An 18,259-nucleotide genomic window follows, 5' to 3' on the forward strand; every position below is an offset into this window, starting at 1 on the left:
TTACCAAAATCATATTTCCATTCTTTTCTTTACTCGTTGCTTTGTAATCGGTGACACACGCCCCCTCTTTTCATCAATGATTCACGACAGAGACAAAAAAATCTTCATCATGTGACAAAGTTTAATTGTGTTCATTTCAAACTAACAGCTTCATGGTGATTTCGAATATAGACGTATTAATTGTTCGTTTAGGTATAACTTTCACTGTCTATTCGCTTTTCCTGACATTTTAACACAAACACATACAAGACAGTAAATTGTTCACCCTATGTAAGTTCAGGTTAGACAGCACTTACTCCTTGATAAATCATCATATTCCAACAATAAAATACTTCTCTATATTTTAATACTTTGAGGAATAATGCCTATCGTGATCAGTTTCATATTGGACGACTTTTAAGTATCTTGTATGCTCATTTCATTGAAACGGTACACATGTCAAATAGGTTGTTGATTCGTGTAAACTTTTCATGCATACGTTTGAAGATCACTTTTTGAGGTCTCCTTTCAATGTAATGTGCGATAAAAAACACTCACTTTCTCGTGAAAGTTAAAGCTCTATTGCAAAGAAAGCAAAACATACGTAAAATAGTAGCATTAAATCTCTCCTTAAAACATATACTGTTTCCTAATTTTAAAACAGTTTGACATTGATGACTCAGCAAAAGCTACATAAGCGAAACCCAAAATTGTTGAGCGACTTTTTTTTTATAACGCGTAAAAGATTTAAGTTTGATAACGCATCAGTAACACATATTATTGTGGTCCGCTATATTGTTAAGTGTTCTCTGAGAAAAAATATTCTTGTACATTCCTGCCACGCGTCAGGGACAAATAAACTCCGAAAATTTCGTAATTCCATGCTGTTCTAAAGTAAAATAACCGTAGCTTATGAGTGATAACGTTTTAAATTTCCTTACTCTACTTTAGATGATAATGAAAAAATTACCGGGTAGGATTTTTAAAAATGTATAAGTCATCTACACTATCACAAACTGTCAAGTGTGTATGCCGTGTTCTGTGAAAAAGAACGATTTTAAGGTAGCACTGCACAAAACACAGCGCATTTTGTTCAAAATTACTTTTTTGCAAAGAGTCATTCAGTTTTCATTAATTTGTCACCCCGAGATTAAAACGATGGTTGAGTTCACCGTTAAATAAGTCGAGCAGTCGTAGGTTGGGTGACAAGGAAGTGCAAATTTATAGAAGTTTACACAAATCACCCGATTTCCTAGCTTCTTTTTTTCTCCCTTTTTCAGCATTTCCAAAAACAAATTTACTAAACTCTTGCTGGGTCAAATTTTGTGAATTCACACCGCATTCTTAAAATGCTAAATTACACCAGATATGAACTGTGAATGCTCACGTGTCTCATTATATATTGCAGTTATGTGTAAATTTGAACCTTTGCCACATGTTTGCAACTTCATTGAAAGTATTATGATCAACATAATGATTAAACTCTATAGGTTATTAAGTATTCAAATACGCAATTAGCTGAAATAGAAATAATTAATTTCCTTGACTGCTGTCATTGTATCACCACTTTATATAGCCAGTGTAATTGCCTTTGGTCAAGTCCTTCAAGCTATATATTCCAAACTTTGAAAGCTCATTAGATATGCAAACTATAAATTATCTGACATGAAAACATTTTTCGAAATGACTTTCAATATTGGTATAACCTAGTATAATCATCAATATACATAGCATGTTATGCCAACTTTAATCAAATAAATCCAAGTATATATCCCTAATTAGGAAAGTTCATTAAATACACAAATTAGGAACTGGATGAAAGAAAAATGCTAATGCCTTGCAATAATGTTAGACTACATAATAGTAACTTTAATGTACATAGCAAGTTTCATCAATTTTGGTCAATGTAAATTCAAATATATATCAAATTTAAAAAATTCATTAAATATGCAAATTAGGAGCTGGATGAAGCAAAAATGCTTATTGACTTTCACTAACGTCGTATCATAGCATCTTTAATGTACATAGCAAGTTTCGTCATCTTTGGTCTAGTCAATACAGATAAATATCCCTGATTATGAAAGTTCATTAAATATACAAATAAGGAATTGGCTAAAGTTCAAATGCTTAATGACTTTCAATAATGTTCTATCATAGTATTTTTAATGTACATAGCCAGTTTCGTCAACTTTGGTCTGGTCAATTCAGATACATACCCCTAATTAGGAAAGTTCATAAAATATGCAAATTAGGAATTGGCTGAAGTAAAAATGCTTAATGATATTTAATAATGTTCTATCATAGTATCTTTAATGTACATAGCAAATTTCATCAATTTTGGTCATGTAAATTCAAATATATATCCTTAATTTCAAAAGGTCATTAAATATGCAAATTAGGATTTGGATGAAGTAAAAATGCTTAATGACTTTCAATAATATTAAATCATAGTCAATATGCACACCAAGTTTCGTCAATTTTGATCGAGTAAATTCAGACATATAGGCCTAATTAGGAAATGTCATTAAATATGCAAATTAGTAACTATCTTTCACGTCACCCCTTTAATAACTTTACAGCTGATATATCTTGATGTGATCAACATTTGTAGCAAATCTCATCAAATTGTGTGCAGTCGTTCTCAATGTTTTTTCTAAAATCATTAATTACGCAAATGAGCAAAAAGTAAGCAAGCCACACCCACCAAAAACTAATCAGTTCTTGCCATTTGCTAACTAAATCTATGTACCAGATTTGACTCTGATCTGATGAGCCGTTTTTGAGATATTGAGCCCACAGACAGACAGACAGACAGACAGACAGACACACAGACAGACAGACATCGCTGCGACATATGCTCACGTGTGCAAACACGTGCGCAAAAAACAGTAGCTTTGTTTGACTATAAAGTTCTTACATGTTTCATAAGAGTCATTTCAATTGAATTTCTATACACAATATTCATAACGATTCCATACATTGTGTTTTGCAAGAGTGACAAAAGAAGGATTTTCTTACAACTACAACCTTGTAACAACGTCAAAACCAGATATGAACTGAAAATGCTCACGTGTTTCATTATATATTGCATTTATGTGCAAGTTTGAACCTTTGCTACATGCTTTGCTACATTTAAAGTGTTATGATCAACACAATGAATTTCACCACAGATCAATTCTAAAGGTCATTAAGTATTCAAATATGTAATTAGCTGAAATAAAAATAACTAATTTCTTTGAGTACTGTCATTGTATCACAATATAGCATGTGTAATTACCTTTGGTCAAGTCCTTCAAGCTCTATATGCCAAACCGTGAAAGCTTGTTAGCTATTTATGCAAATTATGAATTAGCTGACATGAAAATGCAAAATGACTTTCAATACTGTTATAACCTGGTATAATGATCAATGTACACAGCATGTTTCGCCAAATTTTATCAAGTAAATGCCAGTATATATCCCTAATTTGGAAGGTTCATTAAATATGCATATTGGGAATTGGCTGAAAAAAATGTCAAATGACTTTCAATAATCTTGTATCATAGTATCTTTAATGTACATGGCAAGTTTTGCCAACTTTGGTCAAGTCAAAACAGATAAATATCGCTAATAAATGCGGGATATCGGACCGCAGGCGGGCGAAGATTGCATATAAGCGCGCCAACCCAAACTCACTGCATGGACATCACATTTACGAAATCGAAGTCCAAAGTCAACTACGTCATTGTTAGAATAAGAGAGGTTTTCCATCACACGGGAGCATACCACCACAAATTTTGCACAGATGGCGTTGCACTGGCATTGAAAAAGGGTGCATGGGAGCATGGGAACGCGGGCAGTTTCCCTCGCTGTGGGTAGGAAATGCATTGAGCAAGACACACTTCCGGGTTCGCAAAAAAACGAGGATCCCATTTACGGGGCGCTCAAATATAACTATTTGCTGTGATACATAGCAGAGGCGTATATGTTTGTGATGCTGAGAATAACATCAGTAAATAAATGACGGTTTTAAAAGTTGACGTTTTTTGCGATGAAACAGACTTCTGAAGGTAGCTCGCTTGGGGAACACGTCATCCCGGCCGCTGTCCGCTTTGACCCCAGTAATTCACACTGGTTTTGGTCGGCCCCAGGTACCCAAGTCACTTCGACCCCGTCACACTTTTGCCTACATGTCCACGGAGACGATTCAACATGTTTCACAACAAAGCCAAGACAAAAATTGAAAATATCAATAAAATGGCTTCACAAAGGCTGAAATACACGATACTCGATGAAGTATGAAGTTTATGAAATGAAATCAAAATTGACAACACAAGTGTTTGTCTCGGGTAATACCACTTGAAGTTGTTTTTCCATACAGTGCAGTATTTGTCAGTGACAAATTAATCTTTGCAATACATTTTTTTGCGATGAGCTGGAAATTTGATTAATATCGAGTTAATGTACATAAATATTCCGTTATTTACTGGGACACGTTTATTTTCTCGATCCGCTATCTGCGGACTACGTGCTGAAGTACATTGACTGTTCATGTCAACGATCGTTTCTCCCTCTGCAGAGTTTCTGTATCCCGTTCAACAACGCTGTACCTCGATCACACGATAGTGACGCTATGTAGCTGTGCAGTATTGAAACTTATCATAAAATGGCCACCTCGTCTAACAGTAACACGTATTGTCGGGATTATCGTACGGAAAAAAGACTGCAAAAGTAAGACTTATGAATCTTCATCAGAATTGAACACATCATGATTGTACACGAGTATCAACCGTGAATGCACGTTGAGCTCGGCAGTTACACAAGCATGGTACGCTACATGCATAGCCCTACGAGTATGGCGACAGTGTCCGGCTTTGGCTACGCCGCCTACCGGAGGTGGGAGGCGGCGTAGCCAAAGCCGGACACTCTCGTCATACTCGTAGGGCTAGCTACATGCACTGCCGCGATGCCGATCGTATGCATTCCAAGGCCTATCCCGGAATTGTTTCACAAACAACCTCAAAGGAGAGCAAACATACTTCTATGGACAGTGACGAACACGTTTCTTGGCGAAGCAAATTCAAAACAGTGCAGAAGTACATGAAGTAGGTCATGGCCTTGGACTCTGTGCACGAACCTGATTGGACACTTCAATACCTTTGACCCAAAGTTATTATTCATCAGCACTTCCATGCCATGAGGCTAGGTAGAGAACGTATGTACTCATTTCTGGCGATCGAGCAGCGAGGGAAACAATCAATTACCAAGGATAAAGCTAATTTGCTAAACGATATTTTATCTTGAATAGTGAGTTGAATGAGTAATAAAATATCATATTTTTAATGTTCAATACGAGGTTGAAACACGGAGGGACCGTGGTTGAAACCAGTGCTATCCAGCTGTAGCCAACCTGGACAAGCACATTTCACAGCGCCCTCAAACAGTCGATTGTTTTCACTTGTCATACGCGGCGTAACAGAAAAATTAAAACTTTCATAACTTCATTAATATCCAAGCCACGCCCACCAAAACATTTTCAGTTCTAGCCATTTGAATTCTGAAGATGTCTACCAAATTTGACTGAAATACGTTCAGCCGTTTTTGAGAAAATGGACCAACAGACAGACAGACAGACACACAGACAGACAGACATCGCTGCGACATATGCTCACGTGTTCACACGTGAGCAAATTACATGATTCAAATAAAAATAGTTCAGCAACATCCAATATTACTCTAACATGCGATAAATTAAATGAAAAAGGATGTTAAAGTTGTCAGGTCAACTATCAGGCATATTGGATATGATATGTATTGCGGTATGTAAAATGTGTTTTTATAATGGGGAAGATGTTTAGTCTGCATTCCACGACCTGAAAGGAAGGATAAATACAATGCCAACAAAACGGGATTTATATTGAAGGGAGAACCTAAATCGAAATGCAGACGAACTTGATAACGTGTCCAAGTATGAAAATCTAATATCTACCAATGATACATTAACTATCAGTGCCCAATACAATTCACTTTAAACAAAGACACTAACAATTTCATTATGTACCCATGGTGACGAAATTTGGACCGATTACACTTACGTACGAGACAATAATTAACATGCTCTCAAAAGACAAACAAATATATTTTGTATAACAGAGTCTGTTGTTGATACAGTGAAGAGGCTGAAGTAAAATCTGTCTTTCTATTTGACCCCTAGTGCAGCCAGTTCATCTTTCACTCTTGCCAAATATCCAGGATCCGGGTACCCGTACCTAAAAAACACAAAAACAAGATAAAAATAAAACCCAATAATTGTAAGGTCATTCTGACACATATATACATCAAATTTCTTGTTTTCCCCTATAATCAGTATTTCGTTTTGATTTGTGAAAGTCCGTGGTTTCCCTGACATGCTCCTTTCCCATCATTCCCTGCTGCGTTGCTGTTTCCAGTTCTTTACGAGATCTTGCGAGACTTTTAAATTGAAAGATTCAATCGTGTTACATTTGTGTGCAAATAACACTTTTTCGAAGGTGAGATTTAGTGTGCTAGAACTCAAATAAATAAATTTCTTCAGTCCTCTGTAAATGACAATGCCGTATGTCGCGAGACAAGCCTCTGTGAGAGTCTCACAATATCTCAAAAAGTCTCGCGCAGCAGTGACTCAAATCCCCGATAATCTTGTGTACAGTACATATGTTAAAACACATACAAGTCGGCTTTGTTTAGGTTTGTGTCTCCTGGTGTCCCAGTAGTACCAATCTGTAATTGGGCCCACTTCTACGATAAAAATGAGATGCGTACCCCTCTGCTCCGCCCTGCTCTCCTGTTTTGTGACGAATATCGTTCCAGACGATAGAGTCACGCCTTCCCGTTGTCCTCGAAGTGTCAATGGTAAAGGTGAGGCGGCGGTCGAAAGCGATTCTTAACAGCTTCAACACTTCACGTCCTTCAGCGTTGTCAGGAAGATACGCAGTGCGAGTTGTGCCCTGGTATGGCTTCCCTGGGTTCGGATGTTCCGCCTTAAAGGAATCACATATACATTGAAGGTAGAATGCACCTTATTTGGACTCTCAAATTTATACAATTCTGTTTTGCTCTACCACTTGTTGGGACTCATTTTAAAGCTCTTGGAGAAAGCAAAATTTTCAATGTCTTAGGTTTTCGAAAATCAAAAATTTTAATTTTCCCCATAGAGTTAGCACAGGGATATCCGCTATTTTGAATTTCAAATATCGGTAAATGGTCGCTAATTGTTTTTTTTAGTATCAAAATTCTATTTGCACGATGAACCATGATTTTATTCTTGACTTGATAACTTCATTGAGCATGAGTAAAGTTTGAGCAAAAGTTTTAAGTCATCCACTTTCGAGTACCTTAATTCAAATTTTTTGATTAAATTTTAAATTTCAGTTAGAAGGGATAGGGTATATAATCATTAATTCCTGTATAAAGAAGTCCAGGGGACATCACTTTCAGCTGTGTCGCTATAGCCACCCGACGGAAATTATGCTTTTTAGGGAATTTGAAACTGCTAAGGGACAGTTCAGTTCGGTGGCCCACTGCAATTAATTGACTTTATGTAATAGCCCATGACCATCTTAACGGCTGGACGCCTTCAGCAGCCCTGTCCAGTAAAGTTTACTTTATGCAATGGCCATGATCGACCCTCTTTCGTGGCCCACTAGAATAAAGTTGACTTAATGTAATGGCCCATGAGGCATGACCCTCTTAACCGGAGGGCTGCCTTTGGCGAACCAATCCAATAGGCCTAAAGTTTTCTTTATACAATGTCCATGGACATAAGTTGTCTATGGAAATGAAGTTAAAAATTGCGTCACAGTTGTCCTAATTAACAGACGTTTGCATGGATGTGGCTGAGAATTTTGTGCACTGGCATCTCTGCTACACGAATAAAGTGCGCCGCGGACAGGAGTTCAAATCCAAACCGTGCGGGTAAATTTGACATATGGGTTTTGGTAATTTTTCAGCGGGGGGGGGGGGATGTTCATCAAATGTTTTAGTCTGACAAGGGGGGGTCATCTTTTTTCACGAAAAATGCAGGGGGGTCTATATTTTTTTGAACACCGGCGACAAGATTTTGCCGCCCCCCCCCCCAGGCCGTAAAAACTGAACGGTCCCTAACGAAGTGGAAGAGGAAGATAATGTGTCGTCGTTTAGAGAATCAAATTGAACAGCACATTGTAGTTGGTCAGCATAATGATGTTGGAAGAATCCAAATCGAATTAATTGATATGGACTTTTTAAATTTGCGGTATTTTAAAACATGTAATCGTATCGTGATTGCCCGGTTGAGTTAACTGCTTACCCCTTGCGTTCCTGCCTTGAAATTGTATGTTATAACAATAGTGTTGCAGGAAATATACCCTGGTAGGCTGCCCTTCTGCACCACGTGAGTCATCTCGCCGGGCGGCATATTTCCAGTCCTAGTTCCGTACGATTTATTACATACCGGACAGCGCGGTCCCACCCTCTTTTCTTGTTGATCGATGCACGCCTTGCAGAAAGAGTGATTACAAGGTAATGCTCTCGGGTCTTTGATGTCGTCGAAACATATGCGGCATCCTTTACCGTCGTCGCTGAGGTCTCCAAGGGAACGCGACGACGGTAAAGACTTTGATGGTCCAGGCCTTCCCGCCGTGTATCCCTCGGGAACGGACTGTAAACGTTGAATCATGGGACCTCCCTTACCCTCTTCCCCTGGCCTGGTTTTCGCGCCCTTGACGTTGTTGCCGCCAACGTTTGGTGATTGAGGTCTGGCCATCATTGCAGTTATCGGTAGACTGGTGGGCTGAGTGTTTTCGGCTATTCACGATAAAAGAAAGGATAATTTTAGGCTATTATCAAAGTGAAAGCCTATTTCAAACTCGCTGCGTCTTGTTTCACGGTATATATGCATAGTTAAACTATTATAATTGTGCTTTCCTCATCACCGCAAGTGACGCATCGGCTGTCCTGCCCCCAAACCCCCTGAATATCGTCATCTCGCAAGATCTCGTAAAATATTGCTTAGCCCAGAAAACGTTCTCTTAAAAAAGAGGAATGTACGTTGCCATGTGGCTCTCGCATCATTTCAAGGCTAAAACTGGAAGGCAGTCCTGTCATGATTTTTGCTAAGGAGAAACTTGCACATGGTATGTTCGGGCGGACGGCTAAGAAACCTTTAAATGAAAAGGTTGTGTTCCTTGTGATTCTTGCGCGTGAGTCGATCTACTAGCGGCACCAACCATTTTTTCACGTTTACCGTAAAAATTAAAAATTGGAGATTTTATCTGTAGGATCACTGTACAATTCTCAGCAGTGTAATCATTACGTTACAGTTTAGAATCACCGCTATAACATAGTTGTTTTCATTTTGGTAATTAAATAACGAAAACAAAACTTATGAAATCGAAAGACAGACGAAATGATATAAAGTGAAAATCCGCGTATGATTTTTGTTGAGTACATATTATATGGATAAAAATGCAATTAAAATGAGGGTTAAATAGACAATGAAACAATAGCAGTTTCTGTCGGCCTGAGACACAAGATGCAAAGTATTGGTCAAAGTTGATAAGTAATACCGTCAATCGATAAAGAATGTTGAAATGACATTTACCTGGCAGATTTTCTTTCGCCACACCTCTTTGCAGACGACATAATTTGGTGTTTACTTGGGTAACTTGCTCTAAACTCCCCTGCAAGAGTATGGTTTTGCCGTCACTCTTGTAGTGGTAGTCTATCCCTGCAGCTTTTACAGCGCCCTCTATGGCCGTTTTCGGTTCGTTGCCAGGTATTTTCAACGCGGTTGGGACGATGGTCGCGACTACTTGGCTGTAAACACTCTAGTAACAAAAAGAAGTCTCGTCGGTCAATCAGGAAGCTACTTCCAGATAAAAGTTGCGATTTTTAATTCCTAGTCATGACTACGTCAAAGTTGACATGTCGTAATGCAGCAAAACAGACAATTAAAGCCAACTTTGTCTGTTCGTCAGTTCTGGTGCAAGGTGACACCCCCACCAGAAATAGGTCACCATTGACCCGATTGTTTGTCAATGTTGTACACGACCATTTGATCTTTGCATGGTACTTTGAGCTCGTAGAAGTGATATGTAACAGCTATGTAGGGTTAAAAGTTACTAATCATTTAGACACTCGGGGGAAGGAAATTACTCAATGAGTTGACAATTTGATATATTGTGGACACACGCAGATCTGGAAAAAATCTCCAGCTAGTCGGAAAGAAGAAAAAACTACCTGCTAAAACAGGACTTAGTCTAGAGAGAAACGTCTTTTCAGGTATCACAATTGATGAAAAATCGTTAAATAGTTATTGTGCCAAGGACCACAATATATAAAATGTTCTATCCCTTGATCATTGACAACATACCTGAGTCGCTGGAGAAGCAGCGGCTTGTTGTTCTTCACGGGACCCACGTCTTTGATGACCCTTTCTAGAACCATTTTGACCAGGTGTCTGCAATTTTGAAGCCTGGTTTTCAGTTGCAAGATCAGAAACAAAAAGGAGCAATTATGATATTGTTATTTAGCAACTGCACAGTATTGCCGTATCTGCACGATTCAATGTAGAATTGCTGTGGATGTTACATCTAGGTTGTATCTGCGAAGGGACGAGCCGTTAGATCTGTGGAGGGATTTCTGAAAAGGAAAACAAGTCTCCTACAAATGAGTCAAATCCCTGAAATAGGGGAATTTTTTACATGCCTGATTTTGAAATCGCCTTTAATGATGCATTCCTGATGTATAAGATTACAAAGCCATGACAGAAGAGAAATGTCAGCGGGTGTTGATAACTATTACAAACAAGACATGCGTTTAAGGGGTTAAACACGAAGTCTAGTACTTCCAATTTTAGTCTGGGAGAGGGTGCCTGAAGTCGCACGGTACACGCAACTGGTAACGAGTCGGTGTTTTAATTATATTCATGATCCTTTAAGTACCTTTAACCATAGACACTACGGCTCGGAGCGTTCAGTTATTATTGCCGAGGTTGGGCTGGCAAAATCCAGAAGGGTCACCTGAAATTTGAAAATTGCAAAGGGGAGGGGGTGGTCATGCTTTTTGCAAACATCACAGGTGTCACTTGATTTTCAAAATGTCCGCCCTGTCAGAAACCTTCTTTCAGTGTACAACCGGGCAATAAAGGTGATTCTCCGTGTGTTTTCATTCTTTGAAGTAAGTGCCCTATCGTCTGCACAGCTGAATACAAGTATATGTATTTTCACTCTTATGAACTGGTTGTCTTGGCAACTCTATGGAGACATATCTTCAAAAGTTTTACCATGCAGTAGAGTGGGCATAGCAAATTCCTTGCATGCTGTGGCTGAAGGTAGCACTATAAATACAACATATATAACACTTGACACAAGCTATTTTACTCCATTGTGGAACTGTCCCTGAGCAAGATCTATTTCAGATAATATTTATTACACCATATTTAGTCGAAAAGTCAATATCGATAGCCTTCTAATAAAAATTTGGGGAGAGTTAATCCATGAGATATGGTTCAGCCTACACCTCATGCTTGGGGCCTGTTACAACTGATAACGTAGTAACTTACCGATAACGTATCAAACCCGATAACGTAGTAAAAATTAACCGATAACGTAGTAAATCAACCGATAACGTAGTAACGAACCGATAACGTAGTAAATTTTTCTAACCGATAACGTAGTAAAAATTTACCGATAACGTAGTAATTTTTCCTAACCGATAACGTATCAACAAATTTACCGATAACGTATCAATGAACCAATAACGGATTAAATCAACTGATAACGTTGAAAAGTTAACCGATACAGCATCAAAACAACCAATAACGTATAAATTAACTGGTAATATCTGATTAGCGATTAATGGGGAGCGATAGATTGGTCGATTTATAGATAGATAGATATCAGATAGGTAGATAGTACTTGGGCAAGATTGATTGCTATCTTGATTCATCACACTACCAATTTGGTTTTAAGCCCTCTCATTCTACAGACTTGTGTATTTGTTTTGAAAGAAATCATTAGTTATTATAGGAAAAAAGGTAGCGATGTTATTATTACTTTTATGGATGCTTCTAAAGCATTCGATCGAGTTAATCACTGGACACTGTTTAAAAAGCTGATCTCTAGAAATGTACCAATTCTTTTCGTAAGGGTTTTCCTTATCTGGTACAGAACTTCGAATATTTGTATTCGTTAGGCCAATTGCCTATCTGACAGTTTTACAGTAGTCAATGGTGTTAAGCACGGGTGGAGTTTTATCTCCGAAGCTTTTCAATGTCTATGCTGATCCTCTGAGTACAAGACTAGTAAATTCAAAAGTGGGATGTAACATGGTGGTGTTTTCATAAATCACTTAATGTGCGCTGATGATATCTGTTTGATCAGCCCTTCTGTCAAGGGAACTCAAAAACTGGTTGACATATGTAGCCACTATGGCGACCTGCATGACATTACTATTAATACGAAGAAAACACAATGCATGTGTGTCATTCCAAACGCACTCAGATTGTATACACTCCATCTGTTTATCTTAATCGTATGAAAATTATATTTGTAGCAAAGAAAAAGCATCTTGGGTATTTGTTGACGGAACAGTTTAGTGATAATGATGATATTGAGCGTCAAAAGAGAGCATTATATGTATCTGTAAATATGCTCTTGAGGAAATTTTCTTTATATTCTGTGACTGTAAAGTGTAATCTTTTAAAAGCATATTATTATCAATTATATGGTGGTAATCTGTGGGCTAATTATACTGCTGGTGTCTTGAAAAAAGTGAAAGTTGGTTACAATAATGCAGCTCGCATTTTTCTGGGCTATGAGAACGCAGTAGTGCAAGCTCTATGTTTGTTTCTAATAGGATTGATAGTTTTGATGCTCTTTTACGAAAGCAAATGTATAGTCTGATGAAAAGAATATCTTACAGTGAAACTACAATTGTAAAAATGGTTAATGATGTACTGTTTTACAGTTCTGACTTGCGTAACCTGCGGAGAAAGTTGATCACTCATGGTTAGTGAATGAATTTATATATGGATAGTATATCCAACACCAGTTGTATTTTTGTATAATCACAGTATCTGTATTTCCTTTGTGTAATTTATATGGATGAATGTAGTCCGAAATAAACTAGTACAGATAGATAGATAGATAGAGAGATAGATAGATAGCTAAATAGGTCGATCAATGTATCGATAGATAAATCGATCCCTCAATCGATAAATCGATAGATCTATCTATCTATCGATGGTTGATAGATGGTCGGTCGATCGAGCCATGAATTGATCGATAGATAAACTGATGAGCATATCGATCTAAAACGAAGGATCTATCATTTCGATAGAAAGATAGATCAATCAATCGACAGATCGATCAATTGATTCGATAAATTGGTCAATAGATAGGTCGATCGATAGATCGATTTGATAGCACATTGTCTCGTACTTAATTTCTTTTCTTCTATTTATTTTTTCCGTTTAGCGTAAATTGTTACGAATTTCTGCAGCAAATTAACCGTGTTTCGACTGTTTTCATGATAGTACGAACGACTAAGTTGAAGTCAATGTTGTCAAACTACTGGAATTGGTTTGGGAAGTTGTTTCGAGTCTTGCTACAGTAGCTATACAGTTTAGTTCTAGTTGGGTAAAATTCAAAGAGATAGTGTAAGTACTGATGAAACTAAGGCAGGGTAATCTGTTGGTTTACACAGAGAACCCTACCGGGAAGGAAAACTATTATATGTGTATGTATCAGCTACAATTCAGAAAGAAAGTATGGTTGTGAAAGAAAGATGAGAAACAACTTTCCCATCCCATTCCAGTAGTGTAGCAACATTTAGATCAAGTTAGTCGTTCGTGCAGCAACAAAAGTTATACAGGCAAGTCATGGAAATACTTTGCTTCGCATGAAAATGTGATTATCACAAAACATCTTTTTAACAAAGTAATCGGACCAGCTGCAAAACGGACTAGAAGACCCTTTTTCCTTTGGGACTTTCTTGGCTCTATCTAACCAATTGCAATACCGCAATCACCGACAGCCAACATCGCAAATTTCGCACACATATTGGATACGTTACCAACAGAAATAACTGCGTGATTAGTGATTAACCAAAGAATATTAACGATTTATTCGTACAATTGACGATTTTTCATGTTATTGAAAATCTCCATCGGCTGTATTTGAAAGGGGTAAGCATATCAGTGATTAATATACGGGAACCTTATATAAATGTATGAGTGAACTCTGGTAAGGCCAAGAAAAATAAAAAGTTTGTTTCTCATCCTAGACTTATTACAAAAATGATGCGGTGACGCGGGTTTTTTTCTTCTCAATTATTTTTTTTATTTTTCAACCAAAAAGAACGCGCAAAAACATGAAAACGACATGGGAATGCGCAGAGATAAATGCACAGCAGTGTTGCTTTAGTATTTTTGTACAGCAACAGTTCTGTGGTTTGACTTTTAGTGCAGCAATGCAAAGTTTTGACAGATGAATATAACACTGACATATGTGTACAGTTCTGAATGGATTGTTTAGTGTCAGTTATTTTGTTCACAGTTCTGTTTTACATAGCACTGTGTTATGCACTATCGTCGCGTATTATTTTCGTTTGTTTTTGTTTGTTTTCATTTTATTTCTTCATGAGCAGAAAAAAGTTGACGCGGTGGGTCTGAATTGACGCGCGCGAGGATGAGAAACAAACTTTTATTTTCTTGGCCTAAGCGTTTTCTTTTCTATCAGCACCATACTATATACGACTACTCAATAATTTTGCGATTCCTCCGTAATCCTACTTCAAATAAGATGTGACTTGACGTGAATCACGACAGAAAAGATAAAAAGGAAAGAAAAAGAATATGTTGTCTACAAAATCTGTTGGCTTGCTTACAGGAGTAACTTGCAAAAGTAATGAATTTTGACTATAAGGAATTCAAATGAACAATGAGTCCAGATTTACCTGCAATTCAGTCCCAGAATGAGAGTTACATTGTAGAGACATATTGCCATTTTGATATTAGTGACGTTTTAAGTAACGGAATTTTATAATCGGTCATGTCGTAAACGTTTTTCCAGGTCCTCCCGACTTGAAAGTGTGTCGATAAAGACACTCACATGTGTGTTGTATCTTTAATTCATCCTCCAGGAATATTTAGTAATTAGTTCGCATTTCCAAAATTGATGAAATTCGATTCGTGATGTCTGAGTAATATCACGGAAACAGTATACTCAAAGTATATGTAACTCTGAAGGTGTAACTGATTGATTTTCTAAAAAAAACGAAAGATACAACACTCATTTATGTTCAGTTAATTTCAGTTTATTAATACTTTATTGGTCGATTGATAATTTATTTGTTGACTTGATGCATTACCACTTGATTGGAATCTTTACTCTTTGACTTGGCTAGGTTATTGGTTGATTTGACACATAATTGGTTGATTTAATACTTCATCGATCGGTTGATTTGATACGTTATTGTTCACTTAGCTACTTATGGGTTGATTTGATACACTATCCCTCTATTTATCTATCCGTCGATCGATCTATCTATACATCGAAATATATATATAAATATATATATATATATATATATATATATATCAATCGCTCTCTCAGTCGAGCAATCGACAAATTTATTCAATCATTCAATCGATAGAAATATCGATCGATTTATAGATCAATGCATTGATCGATCGATCGATCAATCAGTCGATCTATCGATTGATCTATGGATTGATCGATCGATCGATCGAGGATAGATCTATCCCTATGAATCTATTCCCATGAATCACTTGACCCAATACATTATCAGTTGATTTGATACGTTATCGGTAAATTTGTTGATACGTTATCGGTTAGGAAAAATTACTACGTTATCGGTAAATTTTTACTACGTTATCGGTTAGAAAAATTTACTACGTTATCGGTTCGTTACTACGTTATCGGTTGATTTACTACGTTATCGGTTAATTTTTACTACGTTATCGGGTTTGATACGTTATCGGTAAGTTACTACGTTATCGGTTGTAACAGGGCCCATATAACGGAAAACATAAGATACATATTTGACACATATTCTGTCCATGGTGCATATTTTTTTATAATTTTCTAGGTTTATCAAAATTAATTGGGGGCTCTATAATTTTGACGGAGGCACACTAAGAATTTGCAGGCAAACCCCCGACTGTAATAAATGAACGCTCCTTTTGGTCTTTGCTTGAACTTTAATCTAAATGACAGCCTTGTGGCCCAAAGGCAGTATATAGTAGTCTGCATGCGCAGTTCTGTCCTCGTTAATTTCTTTTGAACGCATTTTGCAGTGTCACAACTAGCAAAATTACCTTTTCTAAGGCCACATCTGACTTGAGGCATCCCAGATGTATCGGTATGTGATCGACATTTTCTTCAAAAGTGATTCCACTCGACAGCTTCACTGGTGTTTCCTTTTCTTTCGCCTGCTCCCCAATATGGCGGTCGATGTCCTTCTTTGCCGACATGACATCAACCGGTCCCCCATACTTCATGATATTACTGAGATAGGAGTGCACACTTTCTGCACAACCACGTTTAAAATCCAACACGTCTATGTGATCATCAATTTGCCGTCGTTTTGGTTTGTACATGCCCTGCAAATCGCTCAATAACCTTTCACCCTCTCTCTTAACTTCATTTTGAATTTTCTCGGTCATTGCGTTTATTTCACTTTCGGATTTTGCTCTGTTCTCTTCTAAGTTACTCAACACTTCATTCGTCTTAACCGTCGCCTGTTTCAACTGACTAATCTTTTCTTCGACGGTGGTGAGGTAACCTTCTAGTTGCGGTGTATACTTTTCTAAAGCTTTATCGATGGAGATTACTTTGTGCTCTGGCGCTGGATGTTCAACTACCAGGCACTTGAGACAGGTTAAAGCCTGGCAGGAATCGCAATAGTAATCTAACGGAGTACTGGTATGTTTATCGCAGAATCTAGGCTGCAGGACTCTGAAGTGTGGCGAATTTATTTTCTCATTGTACTCCTCTATAGTCATAAGTTGGTGATCTATTAATGACCTCACGACTCTGTGTGCTTTGAGACACTCGTCTGCGCAGAAATATTGGCCACAATCTTTACACCACACTTTCGCTTCTTTCTGGCAAATTTCACAGCTTGGCTTCTTTGAATCTTCGCAAAAGTTTGTAATTACTTCTATCAAGTCATTCAAAAAACGGTTGTTGTCAATTTTTGACGCGCCTGCTGGGGGCAAAGGCCATTGTTGTTTGCAGTTTGGGCAGACTAGACGCCCTTCTTTCTTTTGAACCCAATCTGTCAGACATTTCTGACAGAAGGTGTGAAAACACGGCAAAATTTTAGGAGAGGTGAAACGATCCATGCATATCGGACAAAGAAGGATCTTGTCGTCGATCTCGCTCATTAACTTCTCCGTAGCACCTGAGATTGGTTCCCCACCTTCCGCCATATTGTCGGGTACAGGGTCAAACACTTATACTCAGCCAAGCGAACAACAATGGCTGCTGTCGAGCCGCACAATTCAGAGAAGAATAGAGCTATAGAGGTTACAGGAAGGAATAATATTAGATGGTAAGAGGAAATGCCGAGTCAGTATGTTCACGCAGAATCCACTCTCTGCCCAGAGCAATTGCCTGCATTGCTGTCTCATAAGCCTGTACAATGGTATGATTTGGAGTGACAAGCTTTCTATAAAGCCCCTCACCGCTCTAGTAGTCCGGCACGTACACAGCTGCACAGCTAGTGGTGTGCTGTAAATTGCGAGTAAACTAAACAAGTTTTCTAGGTGCGGGCTTTTACAATATCTAGTCGTGTGCAGCATGGCGCCAAGTGTCAGTTTTCTCCAGTGTCTATGGCTATCCTAATTCCAGGAAAATATTCAGTTTTAAATATGGCTGTAGCAGGCGATGCTTTGACGTTCAAACATTACAACATGTCAGCATGGTAAATATTAACGTATGCGAATAAATGCACGTGGGTATAAACTTGATAACAGCACTTCGCATTCAGTGTGTCACAATTATAATCATGGCTTACCTCAAATGTTTATCAGACCCAGTGGCGTATGGGATCCCCACATACAGACATGTTCACCATTTAGTTTCACTTGACATGCGCATAAGGGAGGTCGTTCTGAGTTCATACAGAGAGAAGATATAATGTATAGGACGGAGACTTAACGAGCTATTGGTTTGTTTATTGAAATGTACTTTCCGACATGACATCCGGCTAAGGATTTTCTTTTTGGGAAAAGACACAAATATATATATATATA

General features: G+C 37.9%; 1 protein-coding gene across 2 annotated transcripts; it reads right to left on the reverse strand.

Moving 5' to 3' along the window:
- Window positions 1-101: 101 nt before the first annotated feature.
- Window positions 102-18,100, reverse strand: LOC139120113 (E3 ubiquitin-protein ligase TRIM56-like). 2 transcript variants are annotated; one of them, XM_070684204.1, is made up of 7 exons: window positions 18,022-18,100; window positions 16,319-17,522; window positions 10,349-10,435; window positions 9,578-9,803; window positions 8,285-8,781; window positions 6,760-6,977; window positions 102-6,227 (listed from the first exon to the last, which is right to left on the reverse strand). In XM_070684204.1, exons 2-7 carry the CDS (start codon window positions 17,432-17,434, stop codon window positions 6,158-6,160), a joined length of 2,214 nt encoding a protein of 737 aa, XP_070540305.1. In that variant the 5' UTR covers window positions 17,435-17,522; window positions 18,022-18,100; the 3' UTR covers window positions 102-6,157. The 2 variants fall into 2 exon arrangements, with proteins under 2 accessions (XP_070540305.1, XP_070540304.1); XM_070684203.1 differs by having other exon boundaries at window positions 10,349-10,450.
- Window positions 18,101-18,259: the final 159 nt, after the last annotated feature.

This window comes from Ptychodera flava, chromosome 20 (genome assembly GCF_041260155.1).
Source record: "Ptychodera flava strain L36383 chromosome 20, AS_Pfla_20210202, whole genome shotgun sequence".
Taxonomy (NCBI): Eukaryota; Metazoa; Hemichordata; class Enteropneusta; family Ptychoderidae; genus Ptychodera; species Ptychodera flava.

Coding starts and splice junctions, on each gene's coding strand:
- LOC139120113 (XM_070684203.1), bottom strand. CDS start 17,434: ATGGCGGAAGGTGGGGAACCAATCTCAGGTGCTACGGAGAAGTTAATG. Junction 8,782..9,577: donor GGCGAAAGAAAATCTGCCAG/GTAAATGTCATT, acceptor TATCGTGAATAG/CCGAAAACACTCAGCCCACC. Junction 6,228..6,759: donor GAGCAGGGCGGAGCAGAGGG/GTACGCATCTCA, acceptor TGTGTTTTTTAG/GTACGGGTACCCGGATCCTG.